The sequence below is a fragment of the Aplidium turbinatum genome, chromosome 9 (genome assembly GCF_918807975.1).
Source record: "Aplidium turbinatum chromosome 9, kaAplTurb1.1, whole genome shotgun sequence".
NCBI classification, from domain to species: Eukaryota; Metazoa; Chordata; class Ascidiacea; order Aplousobranchia; family Polyclinidae; genus Aplidium; species Aplidium turbinatum.
Genome location: NC_137480.1, coordinates 18,690,642 through 18,706,732, shown reverse-complemented (window position 1 = coordinate 18,706,732; position 16,091 = coordinate 18,690,642). Strand labels below are relative to the sequence as shown.

The 16,091-nt window shown below is 40.3% G+C and overlaps 1 protein-coding gene and 1 non-coding gene across 2 annotated transcripts; one reads left to right on the top strand and one right to left on the bottom strand.

Moving 5' to 3' along the window:
- Positions 1–592: 592 nt before the first annotated feature.
- Positions 593–3,899, bottom strand: LOC145777040 (partitioning defective 6 homolog gamma-like). Its single transcript, XM_082588311.1, has one exon. It carries the CDS (start codon positions 3,834–3,836, stop codon positions 2,712–2,714), a length of 1,125 nt encoding a protein of 374 aa, XP_082444437.1. The 5' UTR covers positions 3,837–3,899; the 3' UTR covers positions 593–2,711.
- Positions 3,900–14,525: 10,626 nt separating this feature from the next.
- LOC145777792 (U6 spliceosomal RNA) lies at positions 14,526–14,628 on the top strand. The gene has a single exon (XR_014290368.1). It is a non-coding gene; the product is annotated as a U6 spliceosomal RNA (small nuclear RNA).
- Positions 14,629–16,091: the final 1,463 nt, after the last annotated feature.

The following is a 16,091-nucleotide window of genomic DNA, read 5'->3' as shown; positions in this document are numbered from 1 at the left end:
ACCATATCATGTTCTTTGGACACAGGGCGTATTTTACATAAATGTCTTAAAATGAAGCCCAGGAATCTTATTCGTAGTACTGGGGCAAATATATCCTCTCAACGTCCCATACTGTGCTGCATAGCAGTGGCGTATTCTCCATGCATGCCTTATAATTCTAAGGAAATCAGAAACCTTTTAGCTGCGGTATAACGAATTTAGGCGTAGAAATTCAAAACGTCAATAGCAAAACCTCCTCGCTTTCTTAATTTCAATATTCGAAACAACTGTTCGCTTTCAAAAACTTTGCTTACCCTGGCAACCCTGCATGCTGAGGAGTGCTCAGCATGCGTTGATAATACAATTTGCCTATTCGCTGCTCTTTTACTACAGCGTGGCGCAAATGCGACCAAGGCATGCTGATTTGAAATTGCATGCAAAACAAAAATCACTATCCGGGGATAGGGTTGCCAGATTGACCTTCTTACGACTAAATTTATGAAATTTGGTCTTTTTAAAGTGTTTGGCCGCTGGGCCTTTTTTAGTTTCCCGATTGGCATTTGTTTGGCCTTTTTTTCTTTTGGTCTTCATAGTTTAAGTCCTTGTGGCTTTCTACTGGAGTCTCTGGAGATACTGTAACTCTATACTGTATCAAAGTTTTCAGTCGAATTTCGAGAAAAAGCTCAGATTGCAAGAAAAGCTATAAAACCTAAGGCAAATTTGCAAAACGTTCCTGAAGGAGCATGCCCCCAGACGCCCTACACTGGCTATGACCCTCCCTCCATTGCATGCCTAGGAAAATCAACCAGGATACGCCACTGCTGTATAGCCTATTAAAAACTGAAGTAAACCGTGCCATTGTTTTTTTTTTCTTGTGTTTCACACTTCCACAAAGCCCATAATAGTACACTAAATACAAGTTATATTTAATATACAAGAATAAATTGGGTAACGAATACAGTAAATCACTTGTTGGTGTATATGAATAGGTTTAAACAATTTTCAGTTAGAGCATTGTGTGGGACTTTGTACATGGGTAACCTATGGTACATAGTCAGTCACCAATAATAGTAAAAGCACCAGACTGCAATCAGTGATTAGGTGAGAAAGTGGGAACAATAGATTGAAATGGCAGCACATATATGACGTGTTTAAACAAAGGCATTGCGTTGTAAGAGTTTGTGGACAGAAACCAATCTTGCTTTTGATGTTACTTTTTATTACTTGTATGAAATAGGTGTGCTACTTTCAGCAGAGATTAGAAACACGATTATTGCAAAGCTTGTTAGTATAAAACTCTAGCGTTACAACTTCAAAGCTTAAATTTTTTTCCACAAATGTAACAAGAACTGCAAGATGCTGGATTAGCTAGAGACAAACATACGGGCATTCATCAAACGTAAAGTTTTGGTCCATTATAGAATTTAGCAGACGACACATCCCAAAGAAGCATGTCCCTCAAAAATTCAAGCTCTTCTTACATACAAAGAATGTTCAGAAAGCACTCCGATAATAAACCTAGTCTAAATTTGCCTTGTAAAGATAACGGCAAGAATAATGCTTGTGGCCACCACCCTTAAACAACCGAATACTTGAATGAAATCATGCATGAAACCAGATGCACAACAAAAAAAGACTGTTACAAGTTAAATCTATCAGGTCACTTAAAATCAGGGCTGTGGAGTCGGGAAGATTTTGGCATGTCCGGAGTCGGAGTCGTTAAAAGACGGCCGACTCCGACTTGATACCAAACAATGAACAATAAAAAAATTTGTTTGCAATCTATTTTCAAAATATTTTTTTCTATATAACGCTCTTAACTTTGCCAAAAAATAAAAGTACCGTATTTGTTTTTGCCAGTGTTTGGAAAAGTTGCCGTTTCACTTTCGATGGTAACTTAAGTGAAATTAAATATAAAAGGAAATAAAAAACAACAAAAAATAATAAAAAACTGGCAACACTGGATGCGAAGACGGCCAGTTACAAACCGAGGAGTCGGAGTCGTATAATTTTAGCCCGACTCCACAGCCTGCTTAAAATGAACCCTCATGATCAATATTGTGAAGGCGTTGGTGTGCAAGTCAGCATCTGTTCAGAAAAAAGCATAACGGTTTTCGAGCAGCACGTCTAGGCGCCCCAGTGTGTGGATAAAATTGATATCAAATGAAACATAACTTAAAGAAACGCTGGTGGCTATTATAAAAGTACATAGTTAATATCAAAAAATACAACATTTTTCAATACACATCTTCATTGATTCGTATCTCTGAAGCATTGTGTGTTTTGAAAACCACAACTCTGTAGCAAAAAACGAAATCCCTTCGTTCTTAAAAACCAATTTTCAAAGAAAGATGCATTTAATGGCTCAATTTGATACAAATAAAAGCCTTAGTTTCGAATCGCGTAAATATATAATAACTCAACCACAAGTTGCTTGATGAACACGCAGACAACAAAATTGAGAGAAGCTTCAAAAACATCGTTTTGAAATCTGTTTTATAAAAGTAAACAAAAACGGGACATGTTTGGAAAATTTCATTCAATCATGAACATTGCTGAGCCTAGAAAAGCCGAGAACTTCAATAACAAGTAACGTACAAGTTAAAAGATCGCAATATCTAATATAGCAAAAAAACGCGGTAATTAGTAATGCACGATAATGCGTGTAAGGTACAGGCACTTAGCACCAATCTTTACAAAAATGATTTTAGTGTGTCCAGCAGTTTTACTTTCTACAGTGAAGAAGAATCATCGTTCCTTCTAGTATTCCAGGAATCTCTTGCATCTTTCTCTTTCCGACCACTCCCTTCTTTCATCCGGGATGATGATGATGCGGAACCAGATATTGAATAATAAGTGGCAGTGTTTTTTGCTTCATCAGCATCAGTAGATCTGACCATTCTTGGTGAATCCTGCATTGAAGACGTTTTATAAGCGTCAGGAGGAACGTTATCACCACTGCGCCCTGATCTATCAGAGGAACGAGCTTTTGATGATGCGGAGGAAAGATCATTGACTATATCACCATCATCTTCGTCATCTGATTCATAAGCGTGGTGCTGTTGTTTTAATGCTGATAACCCAACTCTATCACGAGATCTTGACCTTGTGCTTCCAACTGTATTTCTCATACTCGCTGGCTTGACTGTGATAATCAAGTTGGAACTGTTGGCAACCATCATGTCGGTGACTTGGTCAAGAGATTTTCCTCCAACTTCAATTCCATTTACCTCGAGAACTTCATCATTGACAGCAAGTAAACCAGTCATTTCCGCAAGTCCTCCTTGTACCAGTCGGGAAATAAATATTCCCGGGACCTTTTCCAATCCATTATCTGACATTCGCAAACTGACCCCATCGCGAATGAAAAAACCTAATGGCTTGTTAACACCATGGTTATGTAATCTAACACGACGTAAAGTTTCGGGTAAGATGTCCACATCAATAATGGCAGAAACAGGACGAAAATCTTCTGGAAAACTAATTTTTGGTATGGTCTTTTTTCCTTTACGTCTCCGAACAGTTGATTGGCCAAATCCATTGATTAAATTTAAATTATCCTTCAGGTGTATATACACACGCATGATGCCATTGACACACGAGGATTTTGCTTTTGCAAAGTTTTCAGCATTGTTTATAGGCAGCAAGTCTCCATGAACAGGGTCAGTGTAAGTAATAACAAAATCAAAGTTGACTAAATGATGCAAAGATTCAATTGTGTGAAAGAAGTCTTCAAAGGTATCGTGATCTATGTCAACTGGAAATCTCCGAAATTCAGCCTGGTACTTGCTTTTAACTTGAAGTAAGTTTTTGTTGTCAGATGACAAAATGGATCTCCCAGATGAAATTGTTTCCATTCTAATTTTTACAGTTAATGTAAACACGAATGGCTTTATCACTAACCTATTTCTATTACCAAAAGTTCTGCAGGAAAGATAATAAACCCGGATTAAAACTTCAACAGAGAGTTAACAGCAACTCAACAACAACAACCTATATTAATTAAAGATTTTGCTTGCATCTGTTTATCAGATATTCTATATTAGAGTACCGGACTACCGCTACCAATGCTTCAAGCACTACATTTAAAAAAAAATCATCATATGGTCCTAGTTTTTTAAACACAATACACGACTTTAGACAAAAATACTTGATCGTAGTAACAGTAGGCCTACTAAAGCCACATACTTTTCACCATCACATGCACTGCATATTCACTTTCACAACTAAAACACTATGTAATTCAGTTACTTAATAATCATATTACAGTATATGATTTCAATTTATTTATGCAAAAGACAGCAGTCAGTCATTAAACAAATGTACATAAGTTTAAAGCTAAAGCAAAAACTTGAAAAAAGCAAGTGCAAAACTGGTAAAACTTTTTGAACATAAAAACAACTTAATTTTAATCTAAACATACGGATAGGTAGCTGAAAATTTTGAAATGTAATACAGTACAAATAATTCACATCATCAAAAAGTAGTTAGCTGTGGATTGAGAACTTGATGCTCAGACGAGCATTAATTCAACACCTATCACAAACAGTCAAAGTGGGCTAAGCATCAAAAATGGAAAGTGCACAGGTTACACTATGTAACACAATTTCTGTTTGGCTACACTTTTTAATGCCCTTTTAAGTTTTATGTATTTTTGGGTGCTGAGTTCAAAAATCCAGTTAGTTTTTTCATATCATCGTTACTTTTTAAGATATTCAAATTTTTTGTTACATTTGATGTAGCTCATTTCATTATAATACACACAAAATTTTTCAAATTTTGGCAAAATATAATTTTTTTTATTGATTTAAAACAGTGTTTCTCAACCTTTTTTGTCCCAACACCCCTTTCATGAACTGGCAAAATTTTACCGCCCCACCCAACAAAAACGATTAATTACGAAAAGAGAGAAAAATACTATTAATACTACAAAAAGTGCTCAATGCCAAGCAAAAAGCCAAGCAGAGTGAATAACATCAAATTTAGACTTGTTACCAGTCTCTAAAACCCTTACAGCCTGTTTTACCCTAAAAGGGGGATCATCAGAAGGACCTTATTCAAATAGAATTCTATTTCTATTAGAATACGGTAAGGACTTTTTGATCACCCTGTTAGGGTAAAAAAGGCTGTAAGGGTTTTAAAGACTAGTACGGTAATTATAATTGATATATATTTGCGAGCATGAAAACAGTATAGGCCTACTGGTATGAGTGTGAACCTTGGGCTTGGTGAGAAAGTGCCATTTTCCTCACATCCGGTGTAAGCCAGTGAAAAACATTCGAAGATCACCTCTTATGGATATGCCAAGTGGGTTTTGCTGTTTGATATGTAGCAGAACAACACAGATGAATCCCTTTTCCACCAGGTATGAGGTAGGAAATGCTACCATGAAGATACAAGCTCTTTGATGAAATGCTGGGCTGGGCGGTAGATGGTTTAAACCAGAATGCCTCCTAATACTCAAAACGCCCCCTTTAAGCCGAGGTAATCATACCGCCCCCCTGAAAAATCAAAACGTCCCCTGGGGGACGTTTGAGAACCACTGATTTAAAACATGTTTCTCACTTTTCTGAAAAGAATGGTGAATAAACAAAACATTTTAAACACTTTCAGACAAAATTAAATATTTTTGCAAAAACACCAATCAGCAACTTGTAACCTATGTCTTCACAATTCACATGCCTACCAACTATCTTTTGCCCAGTAGTAACTGCTTAAGTGCTGAATGTAACAACTGAAGAGTTGATTGGTGGTACAAAACTTGAAAACTGCGAGCAGAAAGGTTGCACAATGCACATAGCTCAAAGCTGCAGGTTTTTGTCTGACTCTCTTTAAGAGCTGAGGTCAGAATAAAATAAACCTAAATGTAAAGTATTTATAATAGAAAAAAAAAGGAAATTGGGCTAATCAGAAGAATTCAAACTAATGATGGAGCTTTAAGGCAATGGACAACACCTGCCGGATAACAAAGAATGTGCTATGAACTTTAGACTCCAAATGTTTTGAATTCTTGCTAAAGGCCGTTCTTCATTCTACCTTGCAGCAATGGAAGCAATCTTTATAAAAACTTTTGATCTAGTCTTATGATTACAAAAGGAATTTGTTTATGCCTCAAAGCTCTTTTGTTAATTTAAATTCTTCAGATTAGCCACAAGTTACATTCCGATTTTCTTCTACTGTAAATACTTCACCACATTTAGATTTATTTTATTCTGATTTTAGCTCCTGAAGATAGTCAGACAAAAACCTGCAGCTTCCGTCTATGTGCAACCTTCTACCCGCAATGTAACAAATTTTGTTACAGAATGTTGTTTCATCTGCTGAGACACTGAGACAGTGTAGCATCACTTCTACTTTTACGGATAATAATATCACAACTTTCAAGCACTTATGCATAAAAATTTGTATCAGTTCGGAACATGTTGTCACTTGTCTGCCAACCAATGGGTCTATGCATTAACTGATGCAAAACGTATTTGGTACGATACCATACATAATAACTCAGCTCTTTGACGTTGATGATTTATTTTGCTTCTATTTTTCATGGTTTTATTTTTTCATTTTTCTTTGAGTATGATGCAAAATATAAATATAAATAAAAAATCAGATGCAGTCATGGGTGGTGTATCAGTCTAGGCAAACCTGAGAGATTTTACTTGGGCTCATATTGAACAAACCATCAATTAGAATCTTAATAAAAGAAATATTTTTCGTTAAAATATATGCTAGCCTATTTATTATTTAAGTTACCTGGAAAAACTTTTTTTTTTGGAAAAGTGTGTGAACTATGAAAGATGAAGCTAGCCTATAGACAAGATAAGTTGGATTGTTTTTATCATTTTTTATATATATATTATATATAGTAATAAATGGATGAGCAATTGAGCGATTGCATGGCCAATGGCCATTTAGGCAAATGTTCTGAAACAGCCATGCATTAGAATCCAGAATCTGTAATTGGTAAATAGCCTCCTAAATTGCATTTCGCATCATATATATACATACAGACTACAGCAGAGTAGTACTTTCACCAGTTTAACTATAAGGCCTTCTTGCATAAATGAGTTTTAATGTAGTATACATACACAAAGTGGCATTACTTGATTTTTGTGTACTGTACAATATCCACTGTGTTTTCAGTTTATTCTTGGAAATTTACTTCACAATCACATCCTTTTAAAAGTCCTAATTTAAAGTTTGTTTTAAGTGCCTTGTAATGTTTTTGTTCATTTTTTAATTTTCTAATAAAAACTGGACAAATATGATGCTCTGGGTTTTTTTAAGTGGGTTTTTTAAAAAAAAAAACACTCGGGATTTTTTGGGTCGGGTAAAATACCGACAACCCTGAGTCCAGGTAATCTTCCATATTTTTTGGAATGCCCACACTTCAAGCCCATTGGTTTTTAGTCATTCTTTTGTTAATTGTCCAAATTTCTCAATTATATATAATAAAAAATTGGATTAATGTAAAAATTTCTGTATCTGGTTAAGAAAGATGGGTATGGTACTTGTTGCACAAAGTTGATTTCATTTGCTGAAAAGTGGCTTTTGTTCAGGGTTGAGAAAAACCGTTTTTTTTTAAAAACCCGTTTTTTTTGGGGTTTTATTGTTTTTTTTAAGAAAGATGCAAAAAAAGGTAGATTCCTGCTTATTTCACCTCAAAACTACTTTTTACGAATGAAGTGCCTTTCACTCACAGTACATGCTTGCATAACTCAATAAAATAATGCACTAGGGCTATTGTTGTTTGAATGTTGCATCATCCATTAATTTCAAGATCAAGTTGGATGTTGCATCATCCACTGATTTCTATACCAAGTTGATGCTACCGTGGTAGAAATCACATTATTGCATCGTTAGCTTTAGATTTGAAGGCAAGGGGCATTTATGCCATCATGTTTAAACATTTTTTATCATTTATATATATATACACATACAGACTACAGCAGAGTAGTACTTTTACCAGTTTAACTATAAGGCCTTCTTGCATAAATGAGTTTTAGTGTAGTATACATACACAAAGTGGCATTACTTGATTTTTGTGCACTGTACATTGTACAATATCCACTGCGTTTTCAGTTTATTCTTGGAAATTTACTTCACAATCACATCCTTAAGTCCTAATTTAAAGTTTGTTTTAAGTGCCTTGTAGTGTTTTTGTTCATTTTTTTAATTTTCTATTAAAAACTGGACAAATATGATGCTCTGGGTTTTTTTTATGTTTTGTTTTGGTTTTTTTAAGTGGGTTTTTTAAAAAAAACCACCCGTTTTTTTTTGAGTCGGGTAAAATACCGACAACCCTGCTTTTGTTTAAGCAATACATTGCCCACATTAAACTCCTTTATCATCTTTTGCATCCCACTTTCTTGTTGTCCAAAGATATCAAAAACTTTTGGCTGTGAGTATAGTGTAAATATAACCTCAATAGCGTTGCCAGATAAGGATTTCTGCTCTAATTTGAGAAAAGTTTAAAGCTGTTGAAAACAAAAACTTGTATATTGGAATTTTAGTCCTGGGCCTTACCTTAACCCTTCCTAACTTTAATCCTAACTCTGGCAACATCTCATTGTAACTATGGCAACAAGTGGGTAAAAATAGCCACTTTGAAAACTTTTTACTTGTTTGATTACACGGTAGTTATTCTATTCATTTCAATTTGACAAATTGGAAATTCACTTTCTTTTTGCTTTGTAATAATTTACCATTGTTTCTGTTCTCTCTTCAATCTTCATTCTAAAATCTTTGCTTCTTTCATTTACTTTGTTCAACAAATTTTGCAGTTTTGCTTTCAAATTAGCTTCTTCTTCGTCGTATGAGCTGTTCTTCTGGACTATATGTTTGGGCATGATGTCATCAGCCACTCGACAGTCTCGTCACCCAGAGCCTTCAGTCCAAGCGCTCCATGTGGTGGTTGATGGATTGGGCAGTCATGGACGACATGATCTACTGTCTGGTCTGTGGCGCCACACTCGCATCCCGGTGAGGGAGCCAGGCCCCATTTGCACATGTCTGAACGAAAGCGACCGACGCCGGTTCGTAGGTGGTTAAGCCGGACCCACGCAAGTCTTGCGAGGGACATTCCCGGAGGGTGGGGATCGACGTCGGGTAGGAAATCACGGAGTCGGGAGGTGTTGTTTTGCCACTCCATGTTCCATGTGTAGTTCGTCCAGTGTGCCGAACTTATTCCAAGATCTTCAACGTTGTTCAGAAGCTGTCGTGCGGCGGGCACAAATGGGCGTCTTGATTTCAGTCGCTGCTGTCCTCCAGGTAGGCGCTGGAATGTACTGTGGAGGAGGTGGTCGGGGTCCAGTGCGCGACGAGCAAGGGAAATCATGGCTCCTTTACGGCGAAGCTCAGCAGGTTGGATGCCTGCAAGGATGGGAAGGCAGTCTGTTGGAGTGGGACGCAGGCATCCAGTCACAGTGCGTAGTGCGTCATTGATGGCGGTGTCAATGTGGCGGGTGTGAGAGCTGCGGCACCACACTGGTGCGCAGTATTCAGCGGTAGAATGGACGAGGGCCAAGGTAGCTGTGCGAAGGGTTTTCGCATCAGCTCCCCAGCCAGAACCCGCCTCAAAAGTGCAACGCGCGCAGAAAGTTTTTTGCGCAGTGACTCCAGGTGTCGTTGGTACGTGAGTGACCTGTCCAGGGTTACGCCGAGGTAGGTGGGTTCGGCGCAGTAGGGGAGGTGTTCTTCATCGGTGGTAATGTTGATCTCACGTTTTGCTTCCTTGTTGTTTAGGTGGAAGGCCGCCGACACTGTCTTTGCCTTGCTGAGCTGTAGCTTCCATTTCTGGAGATATGTTGATATAGTTGACATGTCCTGGCTTAGGTTCCTCTCCATTGACTGCCAATCTCCGGCTGGATGCAGGAGAGCCAGATCGTCTGCGTAAGCGTATTTCCTGGAGATGGTGTCAGGCAGGTCATAGATGTAAGTGTTAAAGAGGAGGGGAGCCAGGACAGAGCCCTGTGGGACGCCGTTCCAGAGTCGACGTAGTCTACTTCGTCGGCCGCTACCGGTGGAAAGGGTAAAGCTGCAGTTTTGCACAAGTTCCATAATCATATGGACCATGTGCCTGTCAGCAAGGAGACGGAGTAGTTTGCAGGAAAGGCCGCTGTGCCATACAGTGTCGTAGGCAGCCGTGAGATCGACAAACACGGCGCCAGCCTTCTTTTTTGCCGAGAAGCTGTCCTCGATGTCTTGGGTCATCAGAGTGACCTGGTCTACGGTTGATCTTCCGTGGCGAAAACCGGCTTGTTCCCGAGGGAGCTGAGGGTCTATTATCGGTTCGACACGGGCATAGATAAGTCTTTCGAGTATCTTGAAGGGGATACAGAGCAGAGAGATGGGGCGGTATCTCTTCGGATCCCCTGGGGGCTTCTTCGGCTTTGGGACTGCAACCACTAGGGCTCTTCTCCAGATTCTTGGGATGCGCAGGTGACGCAAGCAGCAGGAAAGGAATTCTTTTAACCAGGACCTCATAGAGGGGGCAGCTTGGAGTATTAGCTCCGGGCATAGGTGGTCAAGGCCCGGGGATTTGCCTGGCTTTAGGTGCTGGAGGGCGGAGGCAAATTCTTCTGGGGTAAACTCACCAGAGATGTTGCCCTCGACAGGTGTTGGGACCTTCCAGAGGTTCGTCATTTCCTTGAGGACGGACTTGTCTGATTCACAGTCTCTCGTTCTGTGCACTCCATTTTTCACAAGTTGTGAGGCGATGGCATTTGCTGAAATGGGGCATTGGCGACGAGAGGCACGTGATCTGCCAGTGAGGTTGTTGAGTGTACTCCATGCTGTGCGGCTGGAGTGCGTGAAGTCGATTGAGTCTATGGCTTCTGTCCAATGCTTCTTCCTCTTTGAATCCAATCTTGCCAGCAGGGCTGTTGGTGGTGGCAGTACCCTGGGGGGAACGGAGGAAGTCGCGGTAAAGCCTGTCGCACTCCACATCCCAGCAAGGTATGTAGTTTTTCCGTCGACCTCGCGGGATGGAGTCTTTTGCCGCAGATATGATTGCATCACAGAAGTCCTGGTAGGCTTCATCCACTTTGATGGTGTGTGGGGATGGGAGGTACTGCGTAGCTTTGTTTGTGAGGAAGCTGTAGTATTCCCAATCGGCCTTTCTGAAGTTCCATCGCTTGACAAGCTTGCTCGGAATAGGTGTGGCAAGCAAGGGGGCCGTGATTAGCGAGGGTCGGTGTTGAGACCTTGGGAACTTCTCTAACACACATCTGTCCAGCTGGCGATCATCGGGGTCATCACTTGCGAAGGCCAGGTCTGGGTTTGTGCCAGTGTTCCAACGACCGGAGTGGAAGCTCGGTGCGCCCTTAGGATCGTATAAGAGGGCGAGGTTGTTTTTGGTTGCCCAAGCGGCCAGACTGTCTGCGTCGTTGTTGATGGAGTTGTACCCCCAGTCAGTGTGGTGGCAGTTAAAATCGCCAGCGTAGAGGCTGGGGTGGGGGAACACTGGGATGGCTGTTGATGTTATTCGCGAAGGGGGGGGGGGGGGCTTGTAGACATTGACGATGTTGTAGCCTGCTACATCTACACAAAGCCACTCGATCTCCGATTGAGCTTGGGATTGGTCAACCAAGGACCAGCTCAGCCGGTCATGGACAAACGTGGCGAGGCCTTGTTTCCTGCTGCAGGTTGCGCCTGCGAGTGTGAAGTTGGTTATTACCAACTTATCCACAGATGTACAGTGAGTCTCCTGGAGGAGGATGATGAGGGCTTGATGCTTGGTGGCCAGGTGCTCGATGATGTTGAGCTTGCTGGCCGTGATGCCCTCAGTGTTCAGCTGCAGTACGGTGGGTCGTCGGTACTTTTCGACAGTGCGAGCACTGCCGTGCCCTGAAAAGGGCATTTTCCTACCCACCCTGCGCTGAACAGTCTCATTAGCTCTTGTTTGACAAGCTTCGTTTCGCATACGTATTTTGTATAATTTCCTATGTTACTGACGGGGGGGACCACGTGAAGGTGCTTGTCTTCCTCAAATTAGCTGTTAAGACAGCAGACTATCGTCAGCATATCTCAGGTTATTAAAGTTAGTTCCCCCAAAATTTACGCCAGCTTCATCTTCAAGACATCAAAGGATGATCATACTATACAATTAAAAAAGGCTTGTGGAAAGCACGCATCCTTGTCTAATGCCTCTCTTATCCAGTCGCTGATGTTGTGACCTTTATTGCTACAATTTGATTAAAGTAAAGGTTTTGAATAATATGTAGATCCTTATCGTTAATTCCAATGTAATCTAGCACCTGCAGTAATTTGGTACGTTTCACTCGGTCAAAAGCTTTCAAATAATAATCAATGTGGGTACACTATACCGGATTCATGCCACTGATGTCGTCCTGTGAACATGTCATCCTCCCAATGTTGTCCCTTGAAAGCAGTGCTGCCAGATGTTTAATTTTTTTGTTCATTGAAATGTAGTTAAAAATTAGGGTTGTTCAAAACATACGGTACTTTTTCAAGTCAAAACAAAATTTTTGCCATTTTTTTTTTTTTTGAAGCAAAAATCTGAAAAAAAAATTAGCCTATAAATTAATTTAATTTTTTTAAATGTACGTACCGGCAGAGTTGGGCACCCGCTACTTTTAAAGTAGCACGCTACCCGCTACCGCTACTTGAACCAAAGTAGCCCGTGCTACCGCTACCAATTTACAAAAGTAGTGCGCTACCACTACTCGGACCAAAGTAGTGCACGCTAGCACTACTTCTTCCGCTACTTTTGCCTATAATGACACTAGGAAACATTTATCATTTGTTTATCCTGTCATTTTGACGTCGTTATAGAAAACACATTCTAAGGGAAATTTGTTGTTACGCATCTTTCAAAAACACGAGCATTTCAACATGAGAGTCACTAAGTCCTGCCTGCTTTGGCTTAAGCCAGGGGTCACCAACCTTTTTTGCATGCGGGCCACTTTGCCACTAAGGAGAGCTGTTGCGGGCCGCACTAATAAAATGTTAGGTAGGTTGACTCTTATGCTAAAAAAGAACATATTTCGTACCCAGTATCCAGCGTTACATGTTGTTCATATTTATGTTAGAATACCGCAGCAACAAAATTAATCGAACAACGCTACTGCCAGGCCAAGCTCCTTTTACAACACTTTTGACTTTTTTTAACAATGCCTAATAAACGAGGCCACTTGTTTTGCGCACTTATAGCGAGGCGAGCGGTTTCATCAGAATATTCATCGCCAAGCAAGAGTGGTGTTGTCTCTTTGCTTCACAAAGGATATCTTGCAATTAACAATTTCAGTAAACAAGGAAATGTTTGACACATTGCAATACAGGCAACAATAGTGACCTACAAACATATCAGCGAAAAATAGGCTCCAATAACAGGGAAAAAGAAACCAGGCACCATGAAACAAATGCTTGTAGAAATCACCCAAAAATCGTAATTCATGAACAGTCTTCCCTTTAAAAAAGCAATGAGTTGGTTTTTCATCCTTTTTGTGAGAGTATATAAAACCGTCTTTCTTTTGTTATAGACAACTGTCACTTGCGATGCTTATCAGCGTGGTAAGAATTTGTTGATTAATAACATTTTGCAGAACTTGCAAGCCTTAAAGCAACCGGCGGCCATCGCGGCCATGGCCGCTAAGTAGTGCTTGAATGGCCGCCGGTGCTACCTTCTCAGTCGGCCAAGTTTGGCCGCCGGCTTCTTCTAGCCAATTATTTAATTTCGCAACAGAATGAGCGTGGATTAACTGACGAAAATATGTGGTATCAAAGAGTGACGCAGAATTAGGTCAGCGCGTCATAATCACCGCTGTTGTATTGTGCGGGAACATTTGCTATTGTATATATGGAATATATCCAGTTGCGATCACCAGTTGTAACGCAGTGAGCGCATTTGGCCAACGCGCGACTCGCATTCACATCCATTGTGCGGGAGTAATAGCGTTAATTACCGTGACGTGAAACCACAAGTCGCAGGTTTGCGATTTTTTTGCATGATTATACTAGAGCAGTACTCACGTTTTATTTTAACAAAGTGTTAATCCAAAGTGCTAATTAACATCGGCTGGCAATATTGTCGTTTTTATGTCGATGCAATGTTGGCGGACATTGAATCCTTGTTAACAAGGAGAACTAGACTAGTTGACATCCGAGGAGAAAACACGTGTCTTCATAGTTGAGAAATGTTCCCGCTACGGGTTAGTGACTTCACACCTTCAATTGTGACATCATAACAGTATAAATGGTCAGGTTTTATGAAAGGCGGTATTCGGTAATGCAGTTGAAACAATTTACTGAGCAGCTGAAACAATTTAGTGTCGTTAGATGGTCCCGCAATACCGGATTACAATCCCGATAAAGCAGTTATAACGTGGTACAACGATTCTATTGCAGGACGTAACCAGATTTCAACAACGCTAAATGATCATTTTAGCATTGTAGCAAGTTTAATTCTATTTACTTATGCTATCGTTATTTGTATTTTGGCCTCCAAGCGCGCAGATTTGGCCGCCGAGAAGGAGCTCCCGGTAGGCCACGATGGCTGCCGGAAAAAAATACGAGTTTTAAGGCCTGACTTGCTTCGTCAGTAGATATACTAAAATTGGAACGATACAGAGAAGATTAGCATGGCCCCTGCGCAAGGATAACGCGCGAAATCATGAAGCGTTCTATATTTCTTTGAAAAAAGAAGAAAAAAAAAAACATTTTGCAGTACTAAGCTAAATATTTTCATAATAGGCTACAATCAGAAAAAGTCTTTAAATTTAGATATAATATTTTGCCAATTTATTATAAATTGAGTTGGCACACCGACCTATTTTGCCAACAAAAACTTGCATAAAGAGAACACTGATCGTGAAACACAATAACGGTGAAGCGCACACTAGTGTTTACATGACATTTGCAAACTTAAAATAAGCAACCCTATGCTCGACATTTTCGAAATTCGAGAACAGACGTTTTAATCAACCACTGGGACAGTGTGGCTGGACATCGCATTGGAATAGCTTTAAGCAACCCCCACGTAGAACTATAATCTGCTTGGTCGGTCGGTGGAATCGTATGCAAAGCGAAAATATGCTTCCCGGAAAGTATTTTTTGCCTTCGTGCTCTTTAACTCCTCAAGAAAAGTATTTTTGGTTATACTTGTACGCTGATACCTTCCGCGGGCCGCAGCGATACAGCGTGGCGGGCCGCCATTTGGTGACCCCTGGCTTAAGCACATCTTTTTCAACAGAGAAAAGTCTCTCCACCGCAGCACTGGAAGGAATGGGGTTGTTGTACTTAATAAACAGATGTTTAAACTCGGTATTCGAAAAGCTCAAGGATTTGCTCCTGACCGAAAAAAAGGCGTCCACAATTGCTGGTTCTTTTTGCAGCAACGTTTTACGAGATGACGCAAACACTCCAAAAAATTCAGAGTCGTGACTGTTGTTGGTGTCACTCTTTTTGGTATAAACCTGGCTTGATGTCTCCCGCAACAGTCGAATTACAGTACACCTGTCTTGACTTTTTCTCGTAGTGCGTCAGCATCATCCGTGGAAACGTACTGCAGAAATTGTAGCCACTACGTCTTGAAGGAGGGATGAAGACATGATGCTATAACGTATTTCATGTCGTTGAAGCACTTGTTGAGATCACTGATCTCGGTCAACTTTTTCGCACAAATGGTAATCGCAAGATCGCAGCTCCACACCAGAAAACGAGATTCCCAAATAACCGAAACTTTGCAACCAAACCGATTAAATAGGCTATATATATAGTATGGCTGCTTGACCACGCCAGCGTTGCCAAAAAAATGAGTATTTTTTACTTTAAATTAAAAAGTAGCGGGTAGCGGGAGTGCGACTGAAAAAAAGTAGCGCCTCTCCCGCTACTTTGGAAAAAAAATAGCGCCGCTACTCCAACTAAAAAGTAGCACCGCTACCGCTACTTTTACCAGAAAAGTAGTGCGATACTGCCCACCTCTGTGTAGTGTGTACCGGTATACAAAAATCGAATAAAATCAGAGACTTTCAAAAATGGTACCGGTAGCTTACCGGATTAATCGTTTTCTTGTTTGTTCATCCACTAATTCCACAAGTTGTACCGGTACCAAACTGAAAGAATAACGTAACACACACCACAATAAAGATTGAAAA